This window comes from Oncorhynchus clarkii, chromosome 14 (assembly GCF_045791955.1).
Source record: "Oncorhynchus clarkii lewisi isolate Uvic-CL-2024 chromosome 14, UVic_Ocla_1.0, whole genome shotgun sequence".
Classification (NCBI taxonomy): domain Eukaryota; kingdom Metazoa; phylum Chordata; class Actinopteri; order Salmoniformes; family Salmonidae; genus Oncorhynchus; species Oncorhynchus clarkii.
The window spans coordinates 24,989,727-25,016,073 of record NC_092160.1 but is presented as its reverse complement, the minus strand read 5'-3'; the positions used below and the strand labels follow the sequence as shown (position 1 = coordinate 25,016,073).

Genomic DNA, 26,347 nt, shown 5'->3' with positions numbered 1-26,347 from the left:
TTCTTACTATGAGACCACATCACCTCTTCTCCCTGTACTGATCAGTTCTTATGAGAGCATATCACCTCTTCTCCCTGTACTGATCAGTTCTTATGAGACCACATCACCTCTTCTCCCTGTACTGATCTGTTCTTTCTATGAGACCACATCACCTCTTCTCCCTGTACTGATCAGTTCTTACTATGAGACCACATCACCCCTTCTCCCTGTACTTATCTGTTCTTACTATGAGAACATATCACCTATTCTCCCTGTACTGATCAGTTCTTATGAGACCACATCACCTCTTCTCCCTGTACTGATCAGTTCTTACAATGAGACCACATCACCTCTTCTCACTGTTCTGAACTGTTCTTATGAGACCACATCACCTCTTCGTCCTGTTCTGATTAGTTCTTACTATGAGACCACATCACATCTTCTCCCTGTACCGATCAGTTCTTATGAGACCACATCACCTCTTCTCCCTGTACTGATCTGTTCTTATGAGACCACATCACCTCTTCTCACTGTACTGATCTGTTCTAATGAGACCACATCACCTCTTCTCCCTGTACTGATCAGTTTATCTGAGACCACATCACCTCTTCTCCCTGTACTGATCAGTTCGTCTGAGACCACATCACCTCTTCTCACTGTACTGATCTGTTCTTATGAGACCACATCACCTCTTCTCCATGTACTGATTATTTCTTATGAGACCATATCACCTCTTCTCCATCTAGGAGTGCCCTATGTTCTCCCCACATCAGTGTTCATTCCATTCAAATTGACACACATGCACGCATTCTCTTTCTTTTTCTCTTTCTCTTTTTCTTTCTCTCTCTATCGCTCTCGCTGACATCTCCTCCTTCTCCCTTCATCTCTCCACCTCCTCCCTTACTCTGCCCTATGGCAACTGAATTCTAGCGTCTGCCAGCTTGAAACCGTTACAAAAATCCCCCAGCATTCCATTTGTCCTGGCACATTATTGTTTCATTTTTGGAGCGCCTGATGCAGGTACTTAGTACTGCAGGTGCATTTTACCGTGGAGCCAATCGTAGCCTGCGGCATAGTTCTCATGCCTAACATACTCCTGCCCTGCTTGACTAGGGCCAGGGGAACTAGAGAGAGGGAGAGAGCAGGATTTGGCAGATAAAGCGAGAGAGAGGTAGAAAGAGAGAGGGAGAAAAAGGGAGAGAGAGGGATGAAGGGAGCTTTTTGTTTGTGGTTGAGTGCTGTTTTGGCTCCGGGGCTGCTCAGTGTGTGAGCGTGTGTGTCTGCGCGCGCGTGTGTGTGTCCGTGCAACCGCTCAGCATTAGCAACAGGAGCTGTAGTTTTGTCTCTCCGGATGGCATGAATAGCATTCATAATCTCACTCTATCTTTCTTTTTCTCTCACTCTCTTTTTCTCACTCTCTCTTTCTCTCACTATCTCTTGTACTGCAGCTGTTACTCTTTCCCCATCTTCATACTGACCACAATGGAGAGGTAGCATTATCATTACAAGAAGCTCTGAGCTTGACATTGTGTGTGTGTGTGTGTGTGTGTGTGTGTGTGTGTGTGTGTGTGTGTGTGTGTGTGTGTGTGTGTGTGTGTGTGTGTGTGTGTGTGTGTGTGCCTACATGCGTGTGTACAATATGTTTGTGTGTGAGATGTTGTTGTTACATGAGTGTGTGTCCATGCATACTTGATAGCGAGAGACATTCATAAGAATGCATAATATTTTCTCAACCAGTCTTAATGAGGATTTCTCTCTCTCTCTCTCTCTCTCTCTCTCTCTCTCTCTCCCCCTCTTTCTCTCCCTCTTTCTCTCCCTCTCTCTCTCTCTCTCTCTCTCTCTCTCCCTCCTTCTCTCCCTCTCTCTCTCTCTCTCTCTCTCTATCACACACACACACACACACACACACACACACACACACACACACACACACACACACACACACACACACACACACACACACACACACACACACACACACACACACACTCTTTGTTGCTCGGAGCTTCTTGTAATAAGGCTACCCCTCCATTGTGTTCAGTATGAAGATGGGGAAAGAGTACCAGCTGCAGTACAGAGGAAAAGGGAGGGAGAAAACACATACAGCCTTGCTATCTCCACATTCCACCTCAAACCTCACACACACAGCCGAGAGGCAATGGAGGGTATCCAGTCTTGCATTGTTCAGTGTCTGGTTTTAATAATCTGAAGAAGGACAATGTGTCTCCCTGTCAGCTACTGAAGGACCCCTCCTATCTGTCTGTACGGGCAGCTGGCCGCATGCACGGCCATGCGCTATCTCAATGGATGAATCCCCTTCATTCTTTCATTTAGTTACTTCCTCCACATCTTAGCCAAGGGCTATAGACATGAGGTGGAAAACAATAACTGTTTCTTCTTCTTTCTGCTCTGAGAGGAGGCTTGTTGGCGCTATTAGGAGCAAAAGAGGATTGTGGGTGTTTTTATCTTACATCTTTTTTATTTTGGACAGGTGTCCTGTCTAGGTCAGAGATTAGTGCTATCCGCTGACCCTGCCTTTATGTTTTATGTAGAAATATGTTTTCAATTTGGTTAAAATATTTAAATATCTTCTAAACACATACAAGTTAATGATAATGTAAACACCACACACACGCATACACACATAATTCAATTGACTATCCAAAGGACTATGGACAGAAATGAGCTGTTCAGCCATCTTCAGCCATTATGTTAATATGGAGATGCTAATTATTCTGTATTTTCCCTATTCATTTGAACTTTTTGGGCTTCCCAAGCAAATTCTCATTGAAAGCAAGTCCAAGCAGAGGTAGATCTGTTCTATGCGTGCAATTTCTATGCTTCCTGTTCTTAAGTTTAGTTTTTGCATCTTTTACTTTAGGTTTTGTACGCTAGCTTCAAACAGCTGACAATACAATATTTTTGGTTATTGAAAAGGTACTTTACGGTGGTTTAGATGGTACAATGACTGCTTATCTAGTTGCATAATCTGAAATTAGGCAAACTTTCAAATTTGAGCAATTAGGAAATGGCGGAGAAATTTCTGCATATTGCACCTTTAAATCAATTTCACAAGTACAATTTAATAAAGCTTTCATTATATACAAATGTTTTAGTCATAATAATGACACAATGATCCTCACTCATCGACAGAGGTCATCTCGACATAAAATCCCCACCTTGCTACACAGTTTTAAGTGGAACTGGGATGCAACTGACGTTTCTAGGGGTTCTACAGTCTATATTCATAGTTCCACGGAGCTGCTGTTCCACTTTCCCATGATACAACCTGCTGAGCAGCCTCTTCTATTTACAGCCTGTACTGGGGCAACTCCAACAAGTCTTGCTGCGGAAACAAAGAAATAAACAAACAAAAAGAAAAACGAACATTTCATAGTGGCTTTTTATTTAGGTTTGTCTGGGGTTTAATGGACACAGTGGCAGATAAAGAGTGGCGTATATGAGATTTTTACAAAATTATGAGTGAGAGAGACAGAGACAGAGACGGAGAGAGAGAGAGAGAGACAGAGAGAGCAAGAGTGAGACAGAGAGAGAGAGAGAGAGAGGGAGAATAATACCCATTGAAATGAAACATTCCCTATTTCAACTTTCTCTCTCACACTTCCCCCTCTCTTACTCTTTCTGCCTTCTCTCCACACATTTCTATCTTTATTTCCCCTTTAGCTGTGTGTCTCAGGGACTTCCTGAGAGCAAGCCAGTTTCTATAGTTGGAGATAGTATAGTTGCTGGTGTAGTGTGAGCTCCTTGACAGCGCTCTCTAAGTCTTTCCCAGACCCAATTTGCGGGCCTGTCTCTTCCTATAGTGATTGAGGGCCTGTGCTTGTCAGCCAGGGGGTCCCTCAGGGATCTGTGACGCACCCGTCCTCTTTATCAGACCTGGCTGTAGCAGTCAAGGAGGATTTAGTTAACTGTGAGGTAATACACTCCGCACAGAGAGTGTATATATGTGTGTGTGTGCTTCCTTGTGTGTATTTGTGTATGTGCGCATGTGTGAGATATGAAAGCATCCTTTATGTGAGTGTCTATTAGGGATGTGAATGATTGTGTGGTGTGTGTAGCAGGCAGTAGTTAAATCACCTGTGTGGTGTGTGTAGCAGGCAGTAGTTAAATCACCTGTGTGGTGTGTGTAGCAGGCAGTAGTTAAATCACCTGTGTGGTGTGTGTAGCAGGCAGTAGTTAAATCACCTGTGTGGTGTGTGTAGCAGGCAGTAGTTAAATCACCTGTGTGGTGTGTGTAGCAGGCAGTAGTTAAATCACCTGTGTGGTGTGTGTAGCAGGCAGTAGTTAAATCACCTGTGTGGTGTGTGTAGCAGGCAGTAGTTAAATCACCTGTGTGGTGTGTGTAGCAGGCAGTAGTTAAATCACCTGTGTGGTGTGTGTAGCAGGCAGTAGTTAAATCACCTGTGTGGTGTGTGTCTGTGAGCCTCTGTACCTCATTCCAGTCCCCAGTACCCTCCAGAGGAATGAGTGAGTCACGTCCGACGCCAGCACAAGTGGGAAGGCTAATTGTATTTTAATTATGCTGCCATCAAACACACGACTCAGACAGCTGCTTTCCCCCTCATATCCCCTCCTTTACACACACACACACACACACACACACACACACACACACACACACACACACACACACACACACACACACACACACACACACACACACACACACACACACACACACACACACACACACACACACACGAACCAGCGAGGGACCACGTATCCACAGAGCTGTTCATGAAACCAATGGAGTGCAACCGACCTAACATGTCCCTCTTCCTATCACAGCTCCCACATCGCCGAGTGACCTTCTCCACGGCCAATCAGGCTCAAGACCTGCAGGACCCCTCCCAGCACAGCTACTACGACAGCGGATTGGAGGAATCGGAGACCCCCAGCTCCAAATCGTCATCGGGGCCCCGCATTGGGCCCCTGGCCCTGCCTGAGGACCACTACGAGAGGACCACCCCGGACGGCAGTATCGGAGAGATGGAGCACCCGGAGAACGGTAAGAGCAGGTGGTGTTTCCCCCCACTCTTCCTCTTTTCACCCCCTCCTCTTCATCAATTCATCCTTTCTGGAGTGTGCCCTCTACTGTCCACATATGGACTTGAAGAGTGAACACACTGACACATATAAAAGCAATGGGAGTATGACAAGACATGACATTGGTATATAGACGATAGTAAAAGGACCTCTGACAAGACATGATAAATGTAGATAGACGATAGTAACAGGACCTCTAACAAGACATTACATATAAAGAGACTTGCCAAAACTATAGTTTGTAAACAAAAAATGTGTGTCATGGTTGAAAAAAGAGTTTTAATGACTCCAACCTACGTGTATGTAAACTACTGACTTCAACTATATGTAGATAGACGATAGTAACAGGACCTCTGACAAGACATGACATTGGTAGATAGACGATAGTAACAGGACCTCTGACAAGACATGACATTGGTAGATAGACGATAGTAACAGGACCTCTGACAAGACATGACATTGGTGGATAGACGATAGTTAAAGGACCTCTGACAAGACATGACATTGGTAGATAGACGATAGTAACAGGACCTCTGACAAGACATGACATTGGTAGATAGACGATAGTAACAGGACCTCTGACAAGACATGACATTGGTAGATAGACGATAGTAAAAGGACCTCTGACAAGACATGGCATTGGTAGATAGACGATAGTAACAGGACCTCTGACAAGACATGACATTGGTCGATAAATAATAGTTAAAGGACCTCTGACAAGACATTACATATATAGATAGACGATAGTAACAGGACCTCTGACAAGACATGGCATTGGTAGATAGACGATAGTAAAAGGACCTCTGACAAGACATGACATATATAGATAGATGATAGTAACAGGACCTCTGACAAGACATGACATTGGTAGATAGACGATAGTAAAATGACCTCTGACAAGACATTACATATATAGATAGACGATAGTAACAGGACCTCTGACAAGACATGACATTGGTCGATAGACAATAGTAAAATGTCCTCTGACAAGACATCTACAATAGTTATGGCATATAGTGGATAGTATAGTCCAATCAACAGTAAATTACTGACATGATGGTTGTTAAATTGAGCATGCCTTTTATCTATAGCTAGACTTTCTGTTTATAAGTATTCGTTTGATTTGATCTACATGTGGTAAGCCTATAGCATATACTTCTAGTGCAATGTGTTATCCTTGAAATATCTCCCAATGCATTTTGTGACTGTATAGTTCCACACAATGAATGCAGACACAACCCTAACACACAGACACTCACACACTGTAAACATAAACACATGGGTAACACACATTGGTATCGTGAACAGAATGGAGGAGAGAAAGAGAGAGAGAGTGACTGGTAAAATTATGTGTGTATCAGACTCACACAGCCAGTGTAACGGCAAGAGAGACGATCCCTGGCCCAAATGGCAAAGCTGTCCTTACCCATCAGAGAGTACTGTGGGCCGCAGGGAGGGGAAACAGGGAGACTCTTTCTCGCTCTCTCTCGCTTTCCTCCTCTCTCTCTTTCTCTGTACCTGCGCTGGTAGCACGTATGCCATCTGTAAATACAATTACCCACGGCTGCACTCAGACGACCAGTGGCTAGAGCCACCACCCAGCCCAGCGAAAAGGTAAAATGAGGAAAAAAGTGAGGGAAAAATTAAAGGAGGAAAATGTCTTTTTCCCTGTTACATAGTAAATGAGGTCAGGGTGATGGTGGGTGGCAGAGGGAGGGAAGAGGTGGAGGAGGCACGAAAATTCCTCATGTTGAAGGGGTTTCAAGTTAGGAAGATACTGGTGGGGGGGGATCTTCCACTGGGATGGTCAAACTTGTTCTGGCTGCAGGTATTTTCCCAAGGAAGAGTGCACATCTGTTTGGGTCTGTTCGTGTGTATGTGTGTGTGACTGTGACTGTGTGGTGTGCCTGTTCACTTGACAGCAATTACACACAGACTTATGGACGCACTGTCCTTACCAGCTGTGTGCTCTGCACAGAACCGTAACTAGATATCTTTATATATGTATTTTGATGAGCTGATCTGCATACTGAACAAAGCTGCCGTGGAAACCCTTACTCACACATGTATAAGCTCCCGGAAAGCATATTATCTAGTCGCTTATCCTGTGTGTCCCGCTGGCCCACCTGTCACTAGCCTAACAAAGACCCCGCAAGTGTAAATTGACCCTTACAGTGGTGGTCCGTCTTCAGCCGAGCGATTCCAGAACAGTCCCTGAACCAGCAGACCTCCCCCCGCACTGTATTGTGTTCCCGGATCACACGCCGGCACAATGGAGCTAAGAATAGGAGGCAGAGACGTTCAAATAAAAGCCCTCCCTCCCGCAGCATCGCCCCAGATGTCTATAACAGAGCCCATCCAGGAAGAACAGGCCCCAGCTATAAATACACTCCATCTTTCCAACAGCCTCCTACTCAACATAGGCCATCTAATAGGAGCTATGACGGTTGTCCTAGAGCTATATGGCACCACTCAAATCAAATCAAATTTGATTTTGTTGCATGCGCTGAATACAACCTTGCTGTGAAACGCCCTTAACCAACAATGCAGTTGGAGCTCAAAGCAGAGTTAAGAAAATATTTACTAAATAAACTAAAGTAAGAAATAAAATAAAAAGTAACACAATAACAATAACGAGTTCTTGCACAAGGGGTACGGTACCAAGTCAACAGGTTAGTCGAGGCAATTTGTACGGTACTGTGGGAGAGTAAGTGAATGGGTGCTAATGGGACTGAGGTTTGGGGTGAAGGAGGGAGGAAGTTCCTCCTCTGCGGTGCATGTCTTGCTTCGTCAATGTTCCGAACTTTATAGTAGGATGATAACACGACATTACTGTGGTATTATTTCAACACACACACACACACACGCACGCACACACACACGCACGCGCGCACACACACAAGCACGCACGCACACAAACACACACACACACACACACACACACACACACACACACACACACACACACACACACACACACACACAAACTCTTTCCCCCAAAGATAACTGCATCCTCCTAGTAACACAGAGGTCAGGGCAATAGTTAAAGGAAAATAATGGCTGTATTTCTGGATATGACTGATACCGGCTGAATTTCTGGATATGACTAATACCTGCTGTATTTCTGGATATGACTCATACCTGCTGTATTTCTGAAAATGACTCATACCTGCTGTATTTCTGGATATGACTGATACCTGCGACTCATACCTGCTGTATTTCTGGATATGACTCATACCTGCTGTGTTTCTGGATATGACTCATACCTGCTGTATTTCTGGATATGACTGATACCTGCTGTATTTCTGGATATGACTGATACCTGCTGTATTTCTGGATATGACTGATACCGGTTGTATTTCTGGATATGACTGATACCTGCTGTATTTCTGGATATGACTGATACCTGCTGTATTTCTGGATATGACTGATACCGGCTGTATTTCTGGATATGACTCATACCGGCTGTGTTTCTGGATATGACTCATGCGGGCTGTATTTCTGGATATGACTGATACCTGCTGTATTTCTGGATATGACTGATACCTGCTGTATTTCTGCATATGACTGATACCTGCTGTATTTCTGGATATGACTGATACCGGCTGTATTTCTGGATATGACTCATACCGGCTGTATTTCTGGATATGACTCATACCGGCTGTATTTCTGGATATGACTCATACCGGCTGTATTTCCGGATATGACTGATACCTGCTGTATTTCTGGATATGACTGATACCGGCTGTATTTCTGGATATGACTCATACCGGCTGTATATCTGGATATGACTCATACCGGCTGTATTTCTGGATATGACTGATACCTGCTGTATTTCTGGATATGACTCATACCGGCTGTATTTCTGGATATGACTGATACCTGCTGTATTTCTGGATATGACTGATACCTGCTGTATTTCTGGATATGACTCATACCGGCTGTATTTCTGTGTATGACTCATACCTGCTGTATTTCTGGATATGACTCATACCGGCTGTATATCTGGATATTACTGATACTGGCTGTATTTCTGGATATGACTCATACCGGCTGTATTTCTGGATATGACTGATACCTGCTGTATTTCTGGATATGACTGATACCTGCTGTATTTCTGGAAATGACTCATACCGGCTGTATTTCTGGATATGACTGATACCTGCTGTATTTCTGGATATGACTGATACCGGCTGTATTTCTGGATATGACTCATACCGGCTGTATTTCTGGATATGACTGATACCTGCTGTGTTTCTGGATATGACTCACATCGGCTGTATTTCTGGATATGCATCACAACGGCTGTATTTCTGGATATGACTCATACCGGCTGTATTTCTGGATATGACTGATACAGGCTGTATTTCTGGATATGCCTCATACTGGCTTTATTTCTGGATATGACTCATATCGGCTGTATTTGTATGTATTCATCATACTGGCTGTATTTACAGTGCGCTCGGAAAGTATTCAGACCCCTTGAATTTTTCCACATTTTGTTGCGTTACAGCCCTATTCCCAAAAATTTGTTTTTTGTTTTTATTATCTCATCAATCTACACAATACCCCATAATGACAAAGCAAAAACAGGTTTTTATATATTTTTGCAAATGTATTATAAAGAAAAAACAGAAATACATTATTTAAATAAATATTCACACCCTTTGACATGAGACTTGAAATTGAGCTCAGGTGCATCCTGTTTCCATTGATCATCCTTGAGCTGTGTCTACAACTTGATTGGAGTCCACCTGTTGTACATTCAATTGATTGGACATGATTTGGAAAGGCACACACACCTGTCTATATAATGCCCCACAGTTGACCAAGCCATGAGGTCAAAGGAATTGTCTGTAGTGCTCCGAGACCACCCCTGCCGTAAAGCATGGGGATGTTTTTCAGCATCAGGTACTGGGAGACTAGTCCGGATCGAGGGTATGATGACTGGAGCAAAGTACAAAGAGATCCTTGATGAAAACCTGCTCCAGTGTGCTCAGGACCTCAGACTAGGGTGGAGGTTTACCTTCTAACAGGACAACGAATCCAAGCACACAGCCAAGACAGTGCAAGGAATGGCTTCGGGGCCAGTCTTTGAATGTCCTTGAGTGGCCCAGCCAGAGCCCGGACTTGAAGCTGATCGAACATCTCTGGAAAGGCCTGAAAATAGCTGTGCAGCGATGCTCCCCACCCAACCTGACAGAGCTTGCTAGGATCTGCAGAGAAGAATGGGAGAATCTTCCCAAATACAGGTGTACCAAGATTGTAGCGTCATACCCAAGGAGACTCAAGACTGTAATCGCTGCCAAAGGTGCTTCAACACAGTACTGAGTAAAGGGTCTGAATACTTATGTAAATGTGATATATCTGTGTTACATTGTCAATACATTTGCAAAACAAATCTAAAAATCTGTTTTGCTTTGTCATTGTGTGTTGTGTATTGTGTATTGTGTATTGTGTGTAGATTGATGAGGGGGGGGAAACATATTGATCAATTTTAGAATAAGGCTGTGATGTAACAAAATGTGGAAAAAGTCAAGGAGTCTGAATACCTTCTGAATCACTGTATGCATCATACCGGCTGTATGTATTTTGAAAGTTATGTATTTTGAAAGTTATGCATCTTGAAAACTTGATATCCGTCATTGCAAAACATTTTGGGACTATATCAACAATGGACTAATGACACAAATACCCCAAAAATAATAGTTTCTCATTTGAGAGACCAGCCCAATAGCCAGCTAACAAGACCATCACTGTACAACACTCCCAACGTCCCTGGTCTGTGTCCAGACGCTATCCACAGCCTCTTATTCACCTCTATCTGGTCATCCAGCAGTCCCCGTATACATGGGTTCCTCTTGGCAAGATAATGGAGAGTAATTCCATTACCCCGGGCCTGGATCCCTTGTGTGTTTCCTGCAGACCCCCTCCTCGCCCTCCTAATGTGCTCATTTCCTCCTTCTAATAGGGCTGGGTGTCTGTGGAGCCCCTGGGAAAATGAGGGAGAAAGAGTCCAGGTGTAGGATCATAATTTGATGCCGAGGAATTTCCTGCACAACAGGAAACGCAAACCTATAGTGTATCTAAGGTCTAAAAAGGCTTCTAAAGATGTCCATTAATTATAATCCACATAATAATTCACATTTCCTGCTACTGTAGGATTATTTTCCAGCTGTAGCGAACTAGCTCAAATTAAGATCCTGCATCTGTAGGAGAGGAGAGGGAGGGAGAATGGGAGAGGGTGAAAGGCAATGTGGTTTGGTGCAATGAGATGGGGGGATAGAGAGAGAGTCTTCATGGAAAGGTAATAAAAAGAGGGAGAATGATGGGTGCTGTTGTCTCTATCATATAGGTCATCTCAGTGAGAGGAGGCTGGTTGGAGGAGCTATAGGAGGACGTGCTGATTGTAATGGCTGGAATGGAATAAATGGAACGATACCAAACACATCAAACAAATAGAAACCACATGTTTGACTTTGTTCCATTCTAGCCAATACAATGACCCCATCATCTTATAGCTCATCCCACCACCCTCCTCTGATCTCAGGGTAATGCTTCTTCCAATGGAAAAGCCATGTGTACAGTGTGAGGGTATAGAGCAGGGGTATTCAAGTCTTACCCTGTGAGGTCTGGACTACTGCTGATTTTCATTAATTGCACCCACCTGGTGTCCCAGGTCTAAATTAGTCCCTGATTACAGGGGAACTATGGGGAGAAAAAAGCAGTGGAACTGACTTCGAGGTCCAGAGTTGAATATGAGTGTAGAGTGTTACGGAGCTATAGGGGGATATGGCTATCAGGAAGCTGTTTGCTTGGGATTATAACTCCAATCCAAGAAAATCATTACTAGTGTAACACTGGCTCCTAGGGATGTGATACGAGGGGTTCTATGATGATGGTGATGATGATCACTATGATGATGATCACTATGATGATGGTGGTGATGATGATGACCAATATGATGATGATGTTCACTACGATGATGGTGGTGATGATGATAATCACTATAATGATGGTGGTGATGATGATAATCACTATGATGATGATGATGGTGATGATGATCACTATGATGATGGTGATTATGTGATGATCACAATGATGATGGTGGTGATGAGGATCACTATGATTATGGTGGTGGTGGTGATGATCATGATCATGATGATGATGATGATCACTATGATGATGGTGGTGATGATGATGTTGATGATGGTGGTGATGATGAACATTATGATGATGAGGTGATGCTGATCACTATGATGATGGTGATGGTGGTGATGAGGATCACTATGATGATGATGGTGGTGGTGATGATGATCACTATGATGATGGTGATGGTGATGATGATCACTATGATGTTGTTGGTGATGATCACTATGATGATGATGGTGGTGATGATGATGGTCACCATGATGATGGTGATGATGATGATGATGGTCATGATGATTGTCACTGATGATGATGACTATGATGATGATCACTATGATGATGGTGGTGATGATGATAGTGATCACTATGATGATGAAGTGATGATGCTGATCACTATGATGAAGATGGTTATGATGATGAGGATCACTATGATGATGGTGATGATGATGATCATGATGATGATGGTGATGATGATAGTGATCACTATGATGATGATGATCACTGTGATGATGATGATCACTGTGAAGATGATGATACTGATCACTATGATGATGATGGTGTTGATGATCACTATGATGATGGTGGTGATGATGATGATCACTTTGATGATGATGGTGGTGATGATGATGATGACCACTATGATGATGGTGGTGGTGATGATGATGATCACTATGATGATGATGGTGATGATGATCACTATGATGATGGTGTTGGTGGTGATGATCACGATGATGATGATGATGATGATGGTGATGATGATGATGATGATGATGATCACTATTATGATGGTGGTGCTGATGATGATGATCACTATGATGATGGTGGTGATGACGATGATCACTATGATGTTGTTGGTGATGATGATGATGACCACTAGGATGATGATGGTTGTGATGATGACGGTCACCCTGATGGTGGTGATGATGATGGTCACCATGATGATGGTGATGATGATGGTCACTGATGATGATGACTATGATGATGATCACTATGATGATGGTGCTGATGATGATAGTGATCACTATGATGATGATGTGATGATGATGATCACAATGATGAAGATGGTTATGATGATAGTGATCACTATGATGATGATGATAATGACCACTATGATGATGCTGATCATGGTTGTGGTAATGATGATAATGATCACTATGATGGTGGTGGTGATGATGATGATCACTATGATGATGATCACGATGATGATGGTGATGATCATAGTGATCACTATGATGATGATGATAATGACCACTATGATGATGCTGATCATGGTTGTGGTAATGATCACTATGAAGATGATGGTGGTGATGATTAGGATCACTATGATGATGATGTTGGTGATGATGATGATCACTATGATGATGGTGGTTGTGATGATGATGATCACTATGATGATGATAGTGATGATGATGATGATGATGATCACTAAGATAATGGTGGTGGTGATGATGATGATCACTATGATGATGGTGATGATGATGATCACTATGATGACGATGTGGTGATGATGATCACTATGATGGTGGTGATGAATGATCACTATGATAATGGTGGTGATGATGATGATCACTATGATGATGATGATGATCACTATGATGATGGTGGTGATGATGGTAGTGATTATTATGATAATGATGGTGGTGATGATGATTATGATCCCATTGATGATGGTGATGATGATGGTCACTGATGATGCTGATGATGATAATGATCACTATGATGATGCTGATCATGACGGTGATGATGATGATGATGGTGGTGATGATGATGATGATGATTCATATGAACCACTTTTTCTTCACTTTGACAATGATGATGAGTATGGTGGTGGTGATGATGGTGATGATGATGATGATGACGGTGATGATGAATATGGTGATGATGATGATGAATATGGTGGTGATGATGATATGAACCACTATTTCTTCACTTTGACAATGATGACGAGTCTGCTGTTCCCACATGCTTCAAGAGGGCCACCATTGTTCCTGTTCCCAAGAAAGCTAAGGTAACTGAGCTAAATGACTACCGCCCCGTAGCACTCACATCCGTCATCATGAAGTGCTTTGAGAGACTAGTCAAGGACCATATCACCTCCACCCTACCTGACACCCTAGACCCACTCCAATTTGCTTACCGCCCAAATAGGTCCACAGACGATGCAATCTCAACCACACTGCACACTGCCCTAACCCATCTGGACAAGAGGAATACCTATGTGAGAATGCTGTTCATCGACTACAGCTCGGCATTCAACACCATAGTACCCTCCAAGCTCGTCATCAAGCTCGAGACCCTGGGTCTCGACCCCGCCCTGTGCAACTGGGTACTGGACTTCCTGACGGGCCGCCCCCAGGTGGTGAGGGTAGGCAACAACATCTCCTCCCCGCTGATCCTCAACACTGGGGCCCCACAAGGTTGCGTTCTGAGCCCTCTCCTGTACTCCCTGTTCACCCACGACTGCGTGGCCACGCACGCCTCCAACTCAATCATCAAGTTTGCGGACGACACAACAGTGGTAGGCTTGATTACCAACAACGATGAGACGGCCTACAGGGAGGAGGTGAGGGCCCTCGGAGTGTGGTGTCAGGAAAACAACCTCACACTCAACGTCAACAAAACTAAGGAGATGATTGTGGACTTCAGGAAACAGCAGAGGGAACACCCCCCTATCCACATCGATGGAACAGTAGTGGAGAGGGTAGCAAGTTTTAAGTTCCTCGGCATACACATCACAGACAAACTGAATTGGTCCACTCACACAGACAGCATCGTGAAGAAGGCGCAGCAGCGCCTCTTCAACCTCAGGAGGCTGAAGAAATTCGGCTTGTCACCAAAAGCACTCACAAACTTCTACAGATGCACAATCGAGAGCATCCTGGCGGGCTGTATCACCGCCTGGTATGGCAACTGCACCGCCCTCAACCGTAAGGCTCTCCAGAGGGTAGTGAGGTCTGCACAACGCATCACCGGGGGCAAACTACCTGCCCTCCAGGACACCTACACCACCCGATGTCACAGGAAGGCCATAAAGATCATCAAGGACATCAACCACCCGAGCCACTGCCTGTTCACCCCGCTATCATCCAGAAGGCGAGGTCAGTACAGGTGCATCAAAGCTGGGACCGAGAGACTGAAAAACAGCTTCTATCTCAAGGCCATCAGACTGTTAAACAGCCACCACTAACACTGAGTGGCTGCTGCCAACACACTGACACTGACTCAACTCCAGCCACTTTAATAATGGGAATTGATGGGAAATGATGTAAATATATCACTAGCCACTTTAAACAATGCTACCTTATATAAATGTTACTTACCCTACATTATTCATCTCATACGCATACGTATATACTGTACTCTATATCATCGACGGTATCCTTATGTAATACTTGTATCACTAGCCACTTTATACCATACTATGCCACTTTGTTTACATACTCATCTCATTTGTACATACTGTACCCGATACCATCTACTGTATCTTGCCTATGCTGCTCTGTACCATCACTCATTCATATATCCTTATGTACATATTCTTTATCCCCTTACACTGTGTACAAGACAGTAGTTTGGAATTGTTAGTTAGATTACTTGTTATTACTGCATTGTCGGAACTAGAAGCACAAGCATTTCGCTACACTCGCATTAACATCTGCTAACCATGTGTATGTGACAAATAAAATTTGATTTGATTTGATTTGATTATCATGGTGATTGTTCAACACTCCTTCACTTCCTGTGGGCCATGCTTAGAAAACATTTACATCTCCATCTCCAGTACAACATGGAGCGTCCGCCCTGCTCTCTCAATCACATCAGATCTCAATCTTCCCCAGCATCAAGTAGAAATGCATTGAGAGCAGGCAGGGAAGAGGGCAAACCGCCATTCAGATAATTACGTTACATTTGGGAGTAGCTTCATGCATTATCGAAGGGGAGGGCTGGCTGCTGAGTGTCTGTCTGGGCCGCTGTGGTGGTTAGGGATGATTATAAGGCTGCTCAGCGGTCCCCTGTTGGTATGGAGACGATTGCAGCCCTCTTTTGCGACGTGGGGTGGAGAGTCTGTGTGTGTGAGAACTCCGATAGTGCAGATGGTCCTCAGCGATATGCATAGCCATTCTTTCAGACACACTATCCTCATCCCTCAGGCACTGTAAGGTATTGCCACGAGAGAGAGAGAGAGAGAGACAGAGACACAGAGAGAAAGAGAACTGCACTGTAGTAGGAAGAGGATCACAGACACTGCTGGGTTTCTGACTGGCGGGAGGGGTTGAGAAGGAAAAAAGTGGACGGGGAGAGGAACAGAGAGACCAATTATTTTCTTTATATTCAGTTGATGGGCAATGCTTTTGACATGCATCTGTGCATATGCACGTGTGTGTGTGTGTGTTTGTGTGTGTGTGTGTGTGTGTGTGTGTGTGTGTTGTAATCATACAGTATACCAGCCCATCCCTATCCCAAAGCCCTGCCCCTCTCTCCCAAGCCTCAGCCTTATCTCACGATTGCATCAGCCGTACAATAATGGGTCAGAAAACATATGCACACAAACAAACATGCGTACATACAAATGATGTCTTAGGGAGAGAGACACAGGGAGATAAGGGAAAACGTCTTAACCCTTTGAACATCTGTGCCATTGTCAGGGTCTGTATCCGAGCACTACTTAAGCGTGTCTCGTGTGATGAGGACGTCACGTAAAATGCCCATTACGCTCTGGTTTGCAGACCAAATTGCCAAATAGCTTCCCGCAGACCGCCTCGCTCTGCCTCCCTCCTTCCAACTTCCTCCCTCCTCCGCCCATCCCCATTAAACCAACACACATCGAGGGAAATCAACTCCATCATTTGTTTCAAATGAGCAAACAGCTACTTTTTTCCGTAACGGTATACAACATCCAATCTGTCCCCAAAAGATTCAATCATCAGCCTTATTTAAGATTGCAAAACACAGGAAGTAGTTTTGATAGTCCCAAAACAAGCCCAGATGGAAGTAGATTTTGTATTATTTTTTGTCGTCGGGAGATGGGAAATGATGCTTTACCAACTGTCTTAACACTCGAACAGCTGAGGCTTTCAGCCTATAAGTATCTGCCAGAGAACGCTGTGGGGCACCCCCTTTAGCAAACACATCAGATTCATCTACTGCTTTGTTATCAACCTAAATATAATGATTGATTGATTGAATGAAGTCATGTCTTGAGAATAATTTGTATATTTTGATTAATTTTATATTGTATATTTTGACGTGAATAAAATGCATGTAAAGATAGGTTTTATATTATACTGCAGCACATTTTTGACATTTAAAAAAAAACACCACAATGTAATACATTTGATTCGAAGATTTGATTAGTATTTTTTTTTTTTTTTACCTTTATTTAAGTAGGCAAGTCAGTTAAGAACAAATTCTTATTTTCAATTACAGCCTAGGAACATTGGGTTAATGCCTGTTCAGGGTCAGCTCGGGGATTTGAACTTGCAACCTTTCGGTTACTGCCGCCCAATAATAGAGTTATAGTAAGTAATATGGTCCAGTAACAGCTTCGTTTTACAAAGTAAAGCGTAAAAGAGAATATCAACCCGCAAGGCGCGCAGGTCAAATGAATTGCCGTAAACACATGCGCCAACGCTTGATAAATAGTACATAACACAAATATAAAGAATAAAGAAATATTTGTGGAAATGTATGAGAACAAGATTAATGTATTGATTGTACGGGAGGGAGACTGTATTGTGCCCTTACCCATACCTTTACACAGGAATCAATCTCCTCTTCTCTCCTCCATTATGCTCCGACATCACAGTCGGCTTCGGTGCCTTGTGTGAGCAAGACCCAAAAAGAAATCAGTTGCACTGCACACAGTTTTTATGGGCCTTGTTTCCGTGTACACCTGCCGACCTGGCAATGTTTCTTCTCTTCTCTCCTGGGTGAGCTGTGGTGCACGGGGAGAAGGATGCTTTCCCTGTTAGACCTGTTCAGTCTCTCAGGCTTCTGAGGCTCAAAGTCAACATCAGAATCACAGGAAGTCCCCACAATGTCACCAGTTTTCAGGTTTCAGGCTCAATATCTGATCCTCCATCCGACTCCAGCTCATCCAAATTCTGTAACATCTGCTATGCTATAAGCGTCCATTTGTTTGGTTTGGCATGCCATTGTGACCTACACACGTTGTACATTGTACTTAATATCTGATTTGAATCTCTCCGAGGGGAGATTAAATACCATTTCCAGCCTTTCTAAATAAAAAAATTAGACTGCCCCAAATTATTCACAATTACACTATTGTTCTAAAATCAATTACCTTCTTCATCCCACTTATCATTCAGATCATACAACGTCATGTGCACAAATGTCAGTTTCTATCATTCCTACATCCAATTCATTCAGTGTGGAGAGAGACACATTATCACCTGGGTACCAATGTCCTAAAGCTCATTTGTCTTGAGCCCTTAATGTAGTACTAGGTGGAAGAAACAGGTAAACGGCCTTTAAATACCTTTCTGTTTTTGATAAAGAAATTCTGATAACTGAACAATGTTAGATCTGAATATTTTGGAAGAGTCAGGGAAGGAGCAGGACGTTGCTTTCAAAGTAGCAGATTTATTTACAAAATCAAACGTCAGTGGCCGTTGGCCTATGACGGTTTTATTGTTAAAGATATGACAGACAATACTTCCAGGTTTTATGTTTAAAAAATGTAACAGTTGCTCTGCATCTTAATTTGTTGTCAACAACATGAAAAAATAAATGCTTTCTCCTTGTTTTCTCATTTCCAGCTGCTTTTCATTGGAAACGAGGGACACTTCCACCTGTCTTCTAAACACTGCCCATCTGATATTATGTGCACTACCGTTCAAAGGTTTGGGGTCACGTAGACCTTTTCTTGTTTTCAAAAGAAAAGCACATTTTTTGTCCATTAAAATAACATCAAATTGATCAGAAATACAGTATAGACATTGTTAATTTTGTAAATGACAGTTTTTTTATGGAATATCTACATAGGCGTAAAGAGGCCCATTATCAGCAACTATCACTCCTGTGTTCCAATGGCACGTTGTGTTAGCTTATCCATGTTTATCATTTTAAAAGGATAATTAATCATTAGAAAACCCTTTTGTAATTATGCTAGCACAGCTAAAAACTGTTGTACTGATTAAAGAAGCAATAAATCTGGTCGTCTTTAGATTAGTTGAGTATCTGGAGCATCGGCATTTGTGGGTTCGATTACAGGCTCAAAATGGCCAGAAAAAAATACCTTTCTTCTGAAATTCGTCAGTCTATTCTTGTTCTGAGAAACGAAGGCTATTACATGTGAGAAATTGCCAAGAAACTGAAGATCTCATACAACTCATTGTACTACTCTCTTCATAGAACAGTGCAAACTGGCTCAAACCAGAATATAAAGAGGAGTGGGAAGCCCCGGTGCACAACTGAGCAAGAGGACAAGTACATTAGAGTGTCTAGAAGTATCAAAAGTAAAAGTAGAAAGCATTTCAAATTCCTTATATTAAGAAAACCAGGCGGCACCATTTTCTTGTTTTTTTTTAGCCAGGGGCACACTCCAACACTCAGACATCATTTACAATGAAGCATGAGTTTTGTGAGTCTGCCAGATCAGAGGCAGTAGGGAGGAACATGAATGATTTCTTGGTAAGTGTGTGATTTAGAACGTTTCCTGTCCTGCTAAGCCTTCAAAATGTTACAAGTACTTTTGGGTGTCAGGGAAAATGTATGGAGTAGAAAGTACATCATTTTCTTTAGGAATGTAGTGAAGTTAAAGTAAAAGTTGACCAAAATATAAATAGTAAAGTACAGATACCCCAAAAACTGCTTAAGTAGTACTTTTACGTATTTTTACTTAAGTACTTTACACCACTGTTCAGTTGGTGCGCCTGTTCCAGCTGTTGGGAATAGTTGACTGTGTATTTCACTCAACAGTCTGGTCTACCGCACTCAATCCAACATCCTGATAAAAACAACTCCAACATGTTTCCTCTCAACTGAAAAAACGTGTCCTGGGTACATTTTCATCTGGATGTTGGGTTGAGCACACTTCACAAAATTCAGCCTTTCTCTTGTTTTTAAATGTCCACCAACCCTTAAAGGCATTTCCCATGATAAACAATGAACAGACAATCTTTAGGGGATGAACCCCTGAGAGGGAGAGATGGAAGAAGAGAGGAATGAGCCATTCAGGTCATTAGGTCACAGTGGTGGGCACGTCAGTGGAGCGCAACACCACCATCTGTTCATGTGCCTATTTTGTTGTTTTTTGGTTCCTATGGGGGTCTTTGCTCTTTGACATTTGTCCTGTAAACCCCCTCCATCATGTCCCCTCCTCACTCTCTAAGTCCACAACAAGAGGGAGGAGAGGAAATTGGGGAATGAGGGACTGAGGTAACGAGAGGGGAGAGAAAGGAGTGGGAGGATTGGGATGATGGGTGGACACAGTGGGGGGTGGAGGGAAGACAGGAAGTGGAGCGCTAATCAAAGGCAGGCCACGCCGTGTGGAACCATTCCCACAGAGCACTGCCAACCCATGTTTCCCACAGAGCACTGCCGACCCATGTTTCCCACAGAGCACTGCCGAACCATGTTTCCCACAGAGCTGAAGGGCTGCCCTGCCCCTGGCCCTTGTCCCCGCACCACAAAAATGTGTCCCCACAAAAATGTGTCCACACAGAACCAATGTTCCCATGGAATGCCACTGTGCAAAGCCCTGTGACTCATATCTTCAGAACAGATGACATGACACATGTTCTCCCAAATTGGAATTTCAGACCTACTGAAATATTCCCTCTCTCTCTTAAACTTAGTTTTCTCACTGTCTCTCACTCTGTCTCTCACTGTCCCTCAATGTGTGTCTGTCTCTCACTGTGTCTCTCTGACTATCACTGTGTCTATCTGTATCTCTCTGTCTGTCTGTCTCTCACTGTGTGTCTCTCTATCTCCATGTGTCTCTCTCTGTCTATCTCTGTTTGTCTCTCTGTCTATCTCTGTGTGTCTCTCTCTGTGTCTCTCTCTCTGTGGGTCTCTCTCTGTCTATCTGTGTGTGTGCCTCTGTATATTTATCTCTCTGTCTTTGTCTCTCCATGTATATCTCTGTCTCTTTCTGTCTGTATCTGTGTGTCTCTCTGTGTCTCTCTATGTCTATATCTCTCTATATCTCTCTCTTTCTCTGTGTATCTCTGTCTTTCTCCCTTTCCTCTCACTTTCTCATCCTCTCCTCTCCTCTCCTCTCCTCTCCTCTCCTCTCCTCTCCTCTCCTCTTCTCTTCTCTTCTCTTCTCTTCTCTTCTCTTCTCTTCTCTTCTCTTCTCTTCTCTTCTCCTCTCCTCTCCTCTACTCTCCTGGGTTGTAGTGGCTGTGTGCCTTCATGTCTCTATCCCACCCTCCAAACCCCACCATCCCTCTGTCCCTCAGCTCTAGGCTCCTTTCTCCCCACTCCCCGCTGCCTCTGAAGGGCTCTCTAGGGCCTGCTCAGGGCGCCTCTTTCCCCTCTCCCTGTCTCCAAATGAGCAGCCTATGATGGGGCTGGCAGTGGGTCAAACCCCAGGCCCCCTGCAGCTGTCAGGGGCTCCCAGCGTAACCACAGCCACAGCTACTTCGTCCTTAGAAGGGCCTGCTGAAGGGAAACTCTCTCTAACACACACATATACATAGGCACAAGCATTTCGCTACACCCGCAAAAACATCTGCTAAATATGTGTATGTGACCAATAAAATGTGATTTGATAAGTACAGAGGAGCAAGCGGCAAGTGAACACACAGAGGCAGACGATGGATATGGCACCATCAATCCTATTCACAAATAACATTAAGTTTGTACACACATACCAGCAGACACAAAATTCACAAGTCTCTCTCTCTCTATTTCTCTCTCTCTCTCACACACACACACACACACACACACACGTTATATAATGCTGTAAGCAGTGGCCCACAGCTGTGATAAACACTGTACTGAACTGAGACACTTGCTGGGATATTCTTGCAAGCCAATATCTTTGTAAATGAAGACAACATATCCAGGAGGAAGGGAAGGTGCTTGTGTGTGTGTGTGTGCGTGTCTGTGTGTTTGTGTGTGTGTGTCTCACTGCAGAATCCAACGATGGTCCGTAAACGTCACATTTCTAAGTTTAAGTTTAGGCATTCATTCTGAATGGTTAAGGTAAGGGTTAAGGTAAGGGTTCAGGTAAGGTTTAAGGTAAGGGTTAAGGTAAGGGTTAAGGTAAGAAATAAGGTAAGGGTTAAGGTAAGGGTTAAGGTAAGAGTTAAGGTAAGAGTTAAGGTAAGGGTTCAGGTAAGGGTTAAGGTAAGAGTTAACCCACTCTTCCACCAAGGCACCTGCAAGTTCCCAGACATTTCTGGGTGGAATGGCCCTCACCCTCACCATCTGATACAACAGATCCCAGACGTGCTCAAAGGGATTGAGAACCGGGCTCTTCGCTTGCCATGGCAGAACACTGACATTCCTGTCTTGCAGGAAATCACACACAGAACGAGTAGTATGGCTAATGGCATTGTCATGCTGGAGGGTCATGTCAGGATGAGCCTGCAGGAAGGGTACCACATGAGGGAGGAGGATGTCTTCCCTGTAACGCACAGCATGGAGATTGCCTGCAATGACACCAAGCTCAGTCCGATGATGCTGTGACACACCGCCCCAGACCATGTTGGAACCTCCACCTCCAAATCGATCCCGCTCAACAGTAGTACAGGCCTCGGTGTAATGCTCATTCCTTCGACGATAAACGTTAATCCGACCATTAGCCCTGGTGAGTCAAAACCGCGACTCATCAGTGAAGAGCACTTTTTGCCAGTCCTGCCTGGTCCAGCGATGGTGGGTTTGTGCCCAACGTCGTTGCCGGTAATGTCTGGTGAGGACCTGCCTTACAACAGGCCTACAAGCCCTCAGTCCAGCCTCTCTCAGGTTATTCCGGACAGTCTGAGCAGTGATGGAGGGATTGTGCATTCCTGGTGTAACTCATGCAGTTGACGTTGCCATCCTGTACCTGTCCCGCAGGTGTGATGTTCGGATGTTCTGATCCAGTGCAGGTGTTGTTACATGTGGTCTGCCACTGCGAGGACGATCAGCTGTCCTTCCTTTTCTCCCTGTAGCGCTGTTTTAGGCGTCTCACAGTACGGACATTGCAATTTATTGCCCTGGCCACATCTGCAGTCCTCATGTCTCCTTGCAGCATGCCTAAGGCACTTTCACACAGATGAGCAGGGACCCTAGGCATCTATCTTTTTTTCAGAGTCAGTAGAAAGGCCTCTTTAGTGTCCTGAGTTTTCATAACTGTGACCTTAATTTCCTACCGTCTGTAGCTGTTAGTGTCTTAATGACCGTTCCACTGGTGCATGTTCATTAATTGTTTATGGTTCATTGAACAAGCATGGGAAACAGTGTTTAAACCCTTTACAATGAAGATCTGTGAAGTTTTTGGCGATTTTTATGAGTTATCTTTGAAAGACAGGGTCCTGAAAAAGGGCCGTTTATTTTTTTGCTGAGTTTATAAGTATTGACAGTACCAAATCAGGAGGTTATGTCCATTTGCCATATATGATTATTGGAAGTCAGCTTCCAAACCCAAATGTCAGTGATCCATGTCTTAATGGCTAAAGTAATGTCCAAATGGCATATATACTGACCAAATTAAATATGTCACTATGTTAATCCCTGAATCAATCTAGAAGGTCTATTTGTCATTTTTTATCATAGGAAGTCAGAATTTGTCTTTGGTGTTGATTCAGCATGTCAATTTCATAATGGGAAGTCCTTGTGGATTTGTATTAGCAATGGACAATCAATCAATCAATCAAATTAATTTATGAAGCTATTTTTAAATCAGTTGATGTCACAACTTGTATTAGCAGGAACCCTGCTAGGAACCCAACCTAAAATCCCAAACAGCAAGCAATGCAGATGTAGAAGCACGGTGGCTAGGAAAAACTCCCTTGATATGCTGGAACCTAGGAGGAAGCCTAGAGAGGTACCAGGCTCTCAGCAGTGGCTAGTCCTCTTCTGGTTGTGCCAGGTGGAGATTAAAACAGTACATTGCCAAGATGTTTAAACGTTCATAGATGACCAGCAGGGTCAAATACTAATAATCACAGTGGTTGTAGAGGTTGCAAAAGGTCAACACCTCAGGAGTAAATGTCAGTTGGCTTTTCAAAGTCGATCATTCAGAGTTAGAGACAGCAGGTGCGGTAGAGAGAGAGAGAGTGTCAAAAACAGCAGGTCCAGGACAAGGCAGAACGTCCGGTGAACAGGTGGAGGAGCATTACGACCAGGTGGACTGGGGACAGCAAGGAGTCATCAGGCCAGGTAGTCCTGAGGCATGGTCCTAGGGCTCAGGTCCTCCGAGAGAACAGAAAGAGAAAGAGAGAGAGAGAGAATTAGAAGAGCATATTTAAATTCACACAGGACACCGGATAAGACAGGAGAAGTACTCCAGATATAACAGACTGTCAACTTGCAGAAGAGCATGTTCACACTGACAATTTAGCATATGTGTAAATGACACTGTCCTATCACTCGTTGGTGTTGATGTCAGCACAAATTGGACATACTCTAATATCCTACAAAAATGCCCAATTGACTGGTTCGTTGAACTCGGGATGGCCTAGCGGTGATAGTGGTTCCTCTCCATCACTCGTTGGTGTTAATTTCAGCCTGTCCATTTGGTTATAGTAAATCCCTTATTAAATATATTGGAAATGTACACTATCCATTTGCAATATAAAATGTACAATGCCAATATATTATACTGCCATAAAGTCAGCCATCAGTCAATAAGAGATCACACTGACACCAAACTCACTTTGTCCAACACTTTTAGTAGCCAACTATCACATATTTCAGAGCCAGCCCAGAATTCATAGCACCTTCTGTTAAAACACTTTTTAAAAAAATCTAAAACATAATTACATTTGAGCTGTGAGTCCAGTTCCGACATTATGTGTAGGCCTAGCTGAGGCGACCCCAAATCCTGAGTTTCGGGTAGATAGGTCATTCGGAGCCCAAGCAGCGACCTTAATTAGTGCTGAAAATGCACTTATTTCGGGGGTTGCTACGGGGTCCCTGAACGAGCCATCGGCCAGAAACGTGTAGGGTCAGTCTCTATAGGCCGAGGCGGTTTCAATGCACCTAGTCTTGTGATTCTAGGACTTTTCTAAATGTCATCATTTTCGCAATGTTAAAAATGTATTGAATACATTACAAATGGACGAGGCTGTTCTTCGGACTGAGAACCTCTTCGAGCCATATAACTCACCGTGCACTACCGACTTAACCTGTTGCGTCTACCAAACCCGGATCCGGGATTCTATTTACAGACCTAAGCTCATTACCATAACGCAACGTTAACTATTCATGAAAATCGCAAATGAAATGAAATAAATATGCCATCTCTCAAGCTTAGCCTTTTGTAAACAACACTGTCATCTCAGATTTTCAAAATATGCTTCTCAACCATAGGAAAACAATCATTTGTGTAACAGTAGCTAGCTAGCGTAGCATTTAGCGTTAGCATTAGCGTTAGCATCCAGCACGCAAGATTTCAACAAAAACATAAAAGCCTTCAAATAAAATAATTTACCTTTGAAGAACTTCGGATGTTTTCAATGAGGAGACTCTCAGTTAGATAGCAGATGCTCAGTTTTTCCAAAAAAGATTCTTTGTGAATTCGAAATAGCTCCGTTTTCTGCATCACATTTGGCTACCAAAAAAAAAACGAAAATTCAGTCCTCAAAACGCAAACTTTTTTCCAAATTAACTCCATAATATCGACTGAAAACATGGCAAACGTTGTTTAGAATCAATCCTCAAGGTGTTTTTCACATATCTCTTCAATGATATATCGTTTGTGGAAGCATGGTTTCTCCCCTCAATCAAATGGAAAAGTACAAGCAGCTGGCGTTTGCGCACCGAATTCCACGCAGGACACCAGGCGGACACTTGGAAAATGTAGTCTCTTATGGTCAATCTTCCAATGATATGCCTACAAATAAGTCACAATGCTGCTAACACCTTGGGGGAACGACAGAAAGTGTAGGCTCATTCCTTGCGCAATCACAGCCATATAAGGAGACAATGGAAAACAGAGCTTCAGAGATTCTGCTAATTTCCTGCTTGACGCATCATC

The 26,347-nt window shown here is 43.5% G+C and overlaps 1 protein-coding gene across 3 annotated transcripts in view; it reads left to right on the top strand.

Annotated features, from left to right (window-relative positions):
* The window catches only part of LOC139366436 (protocadherin-1-like), a 293,748-nt gene that overhangs the window by 209,552 nt on the left and 57,849 nt on the right, over positions 1-26,347 (top strand). For all 3 annotated transcript variants that reach the window (XM_071103918.1, XM_071103916.1, XM_071103919.1), the window contains exon 4: positions 4,789-5,008. In XM_071103918.1, coding sequence (XP_070960019.1) covers positions 4,789-5,008 — 220 coding nt within the window. The remainder of the gene's footprint in view (positions 1-4,788; positions 5,009-26,347) is intronic.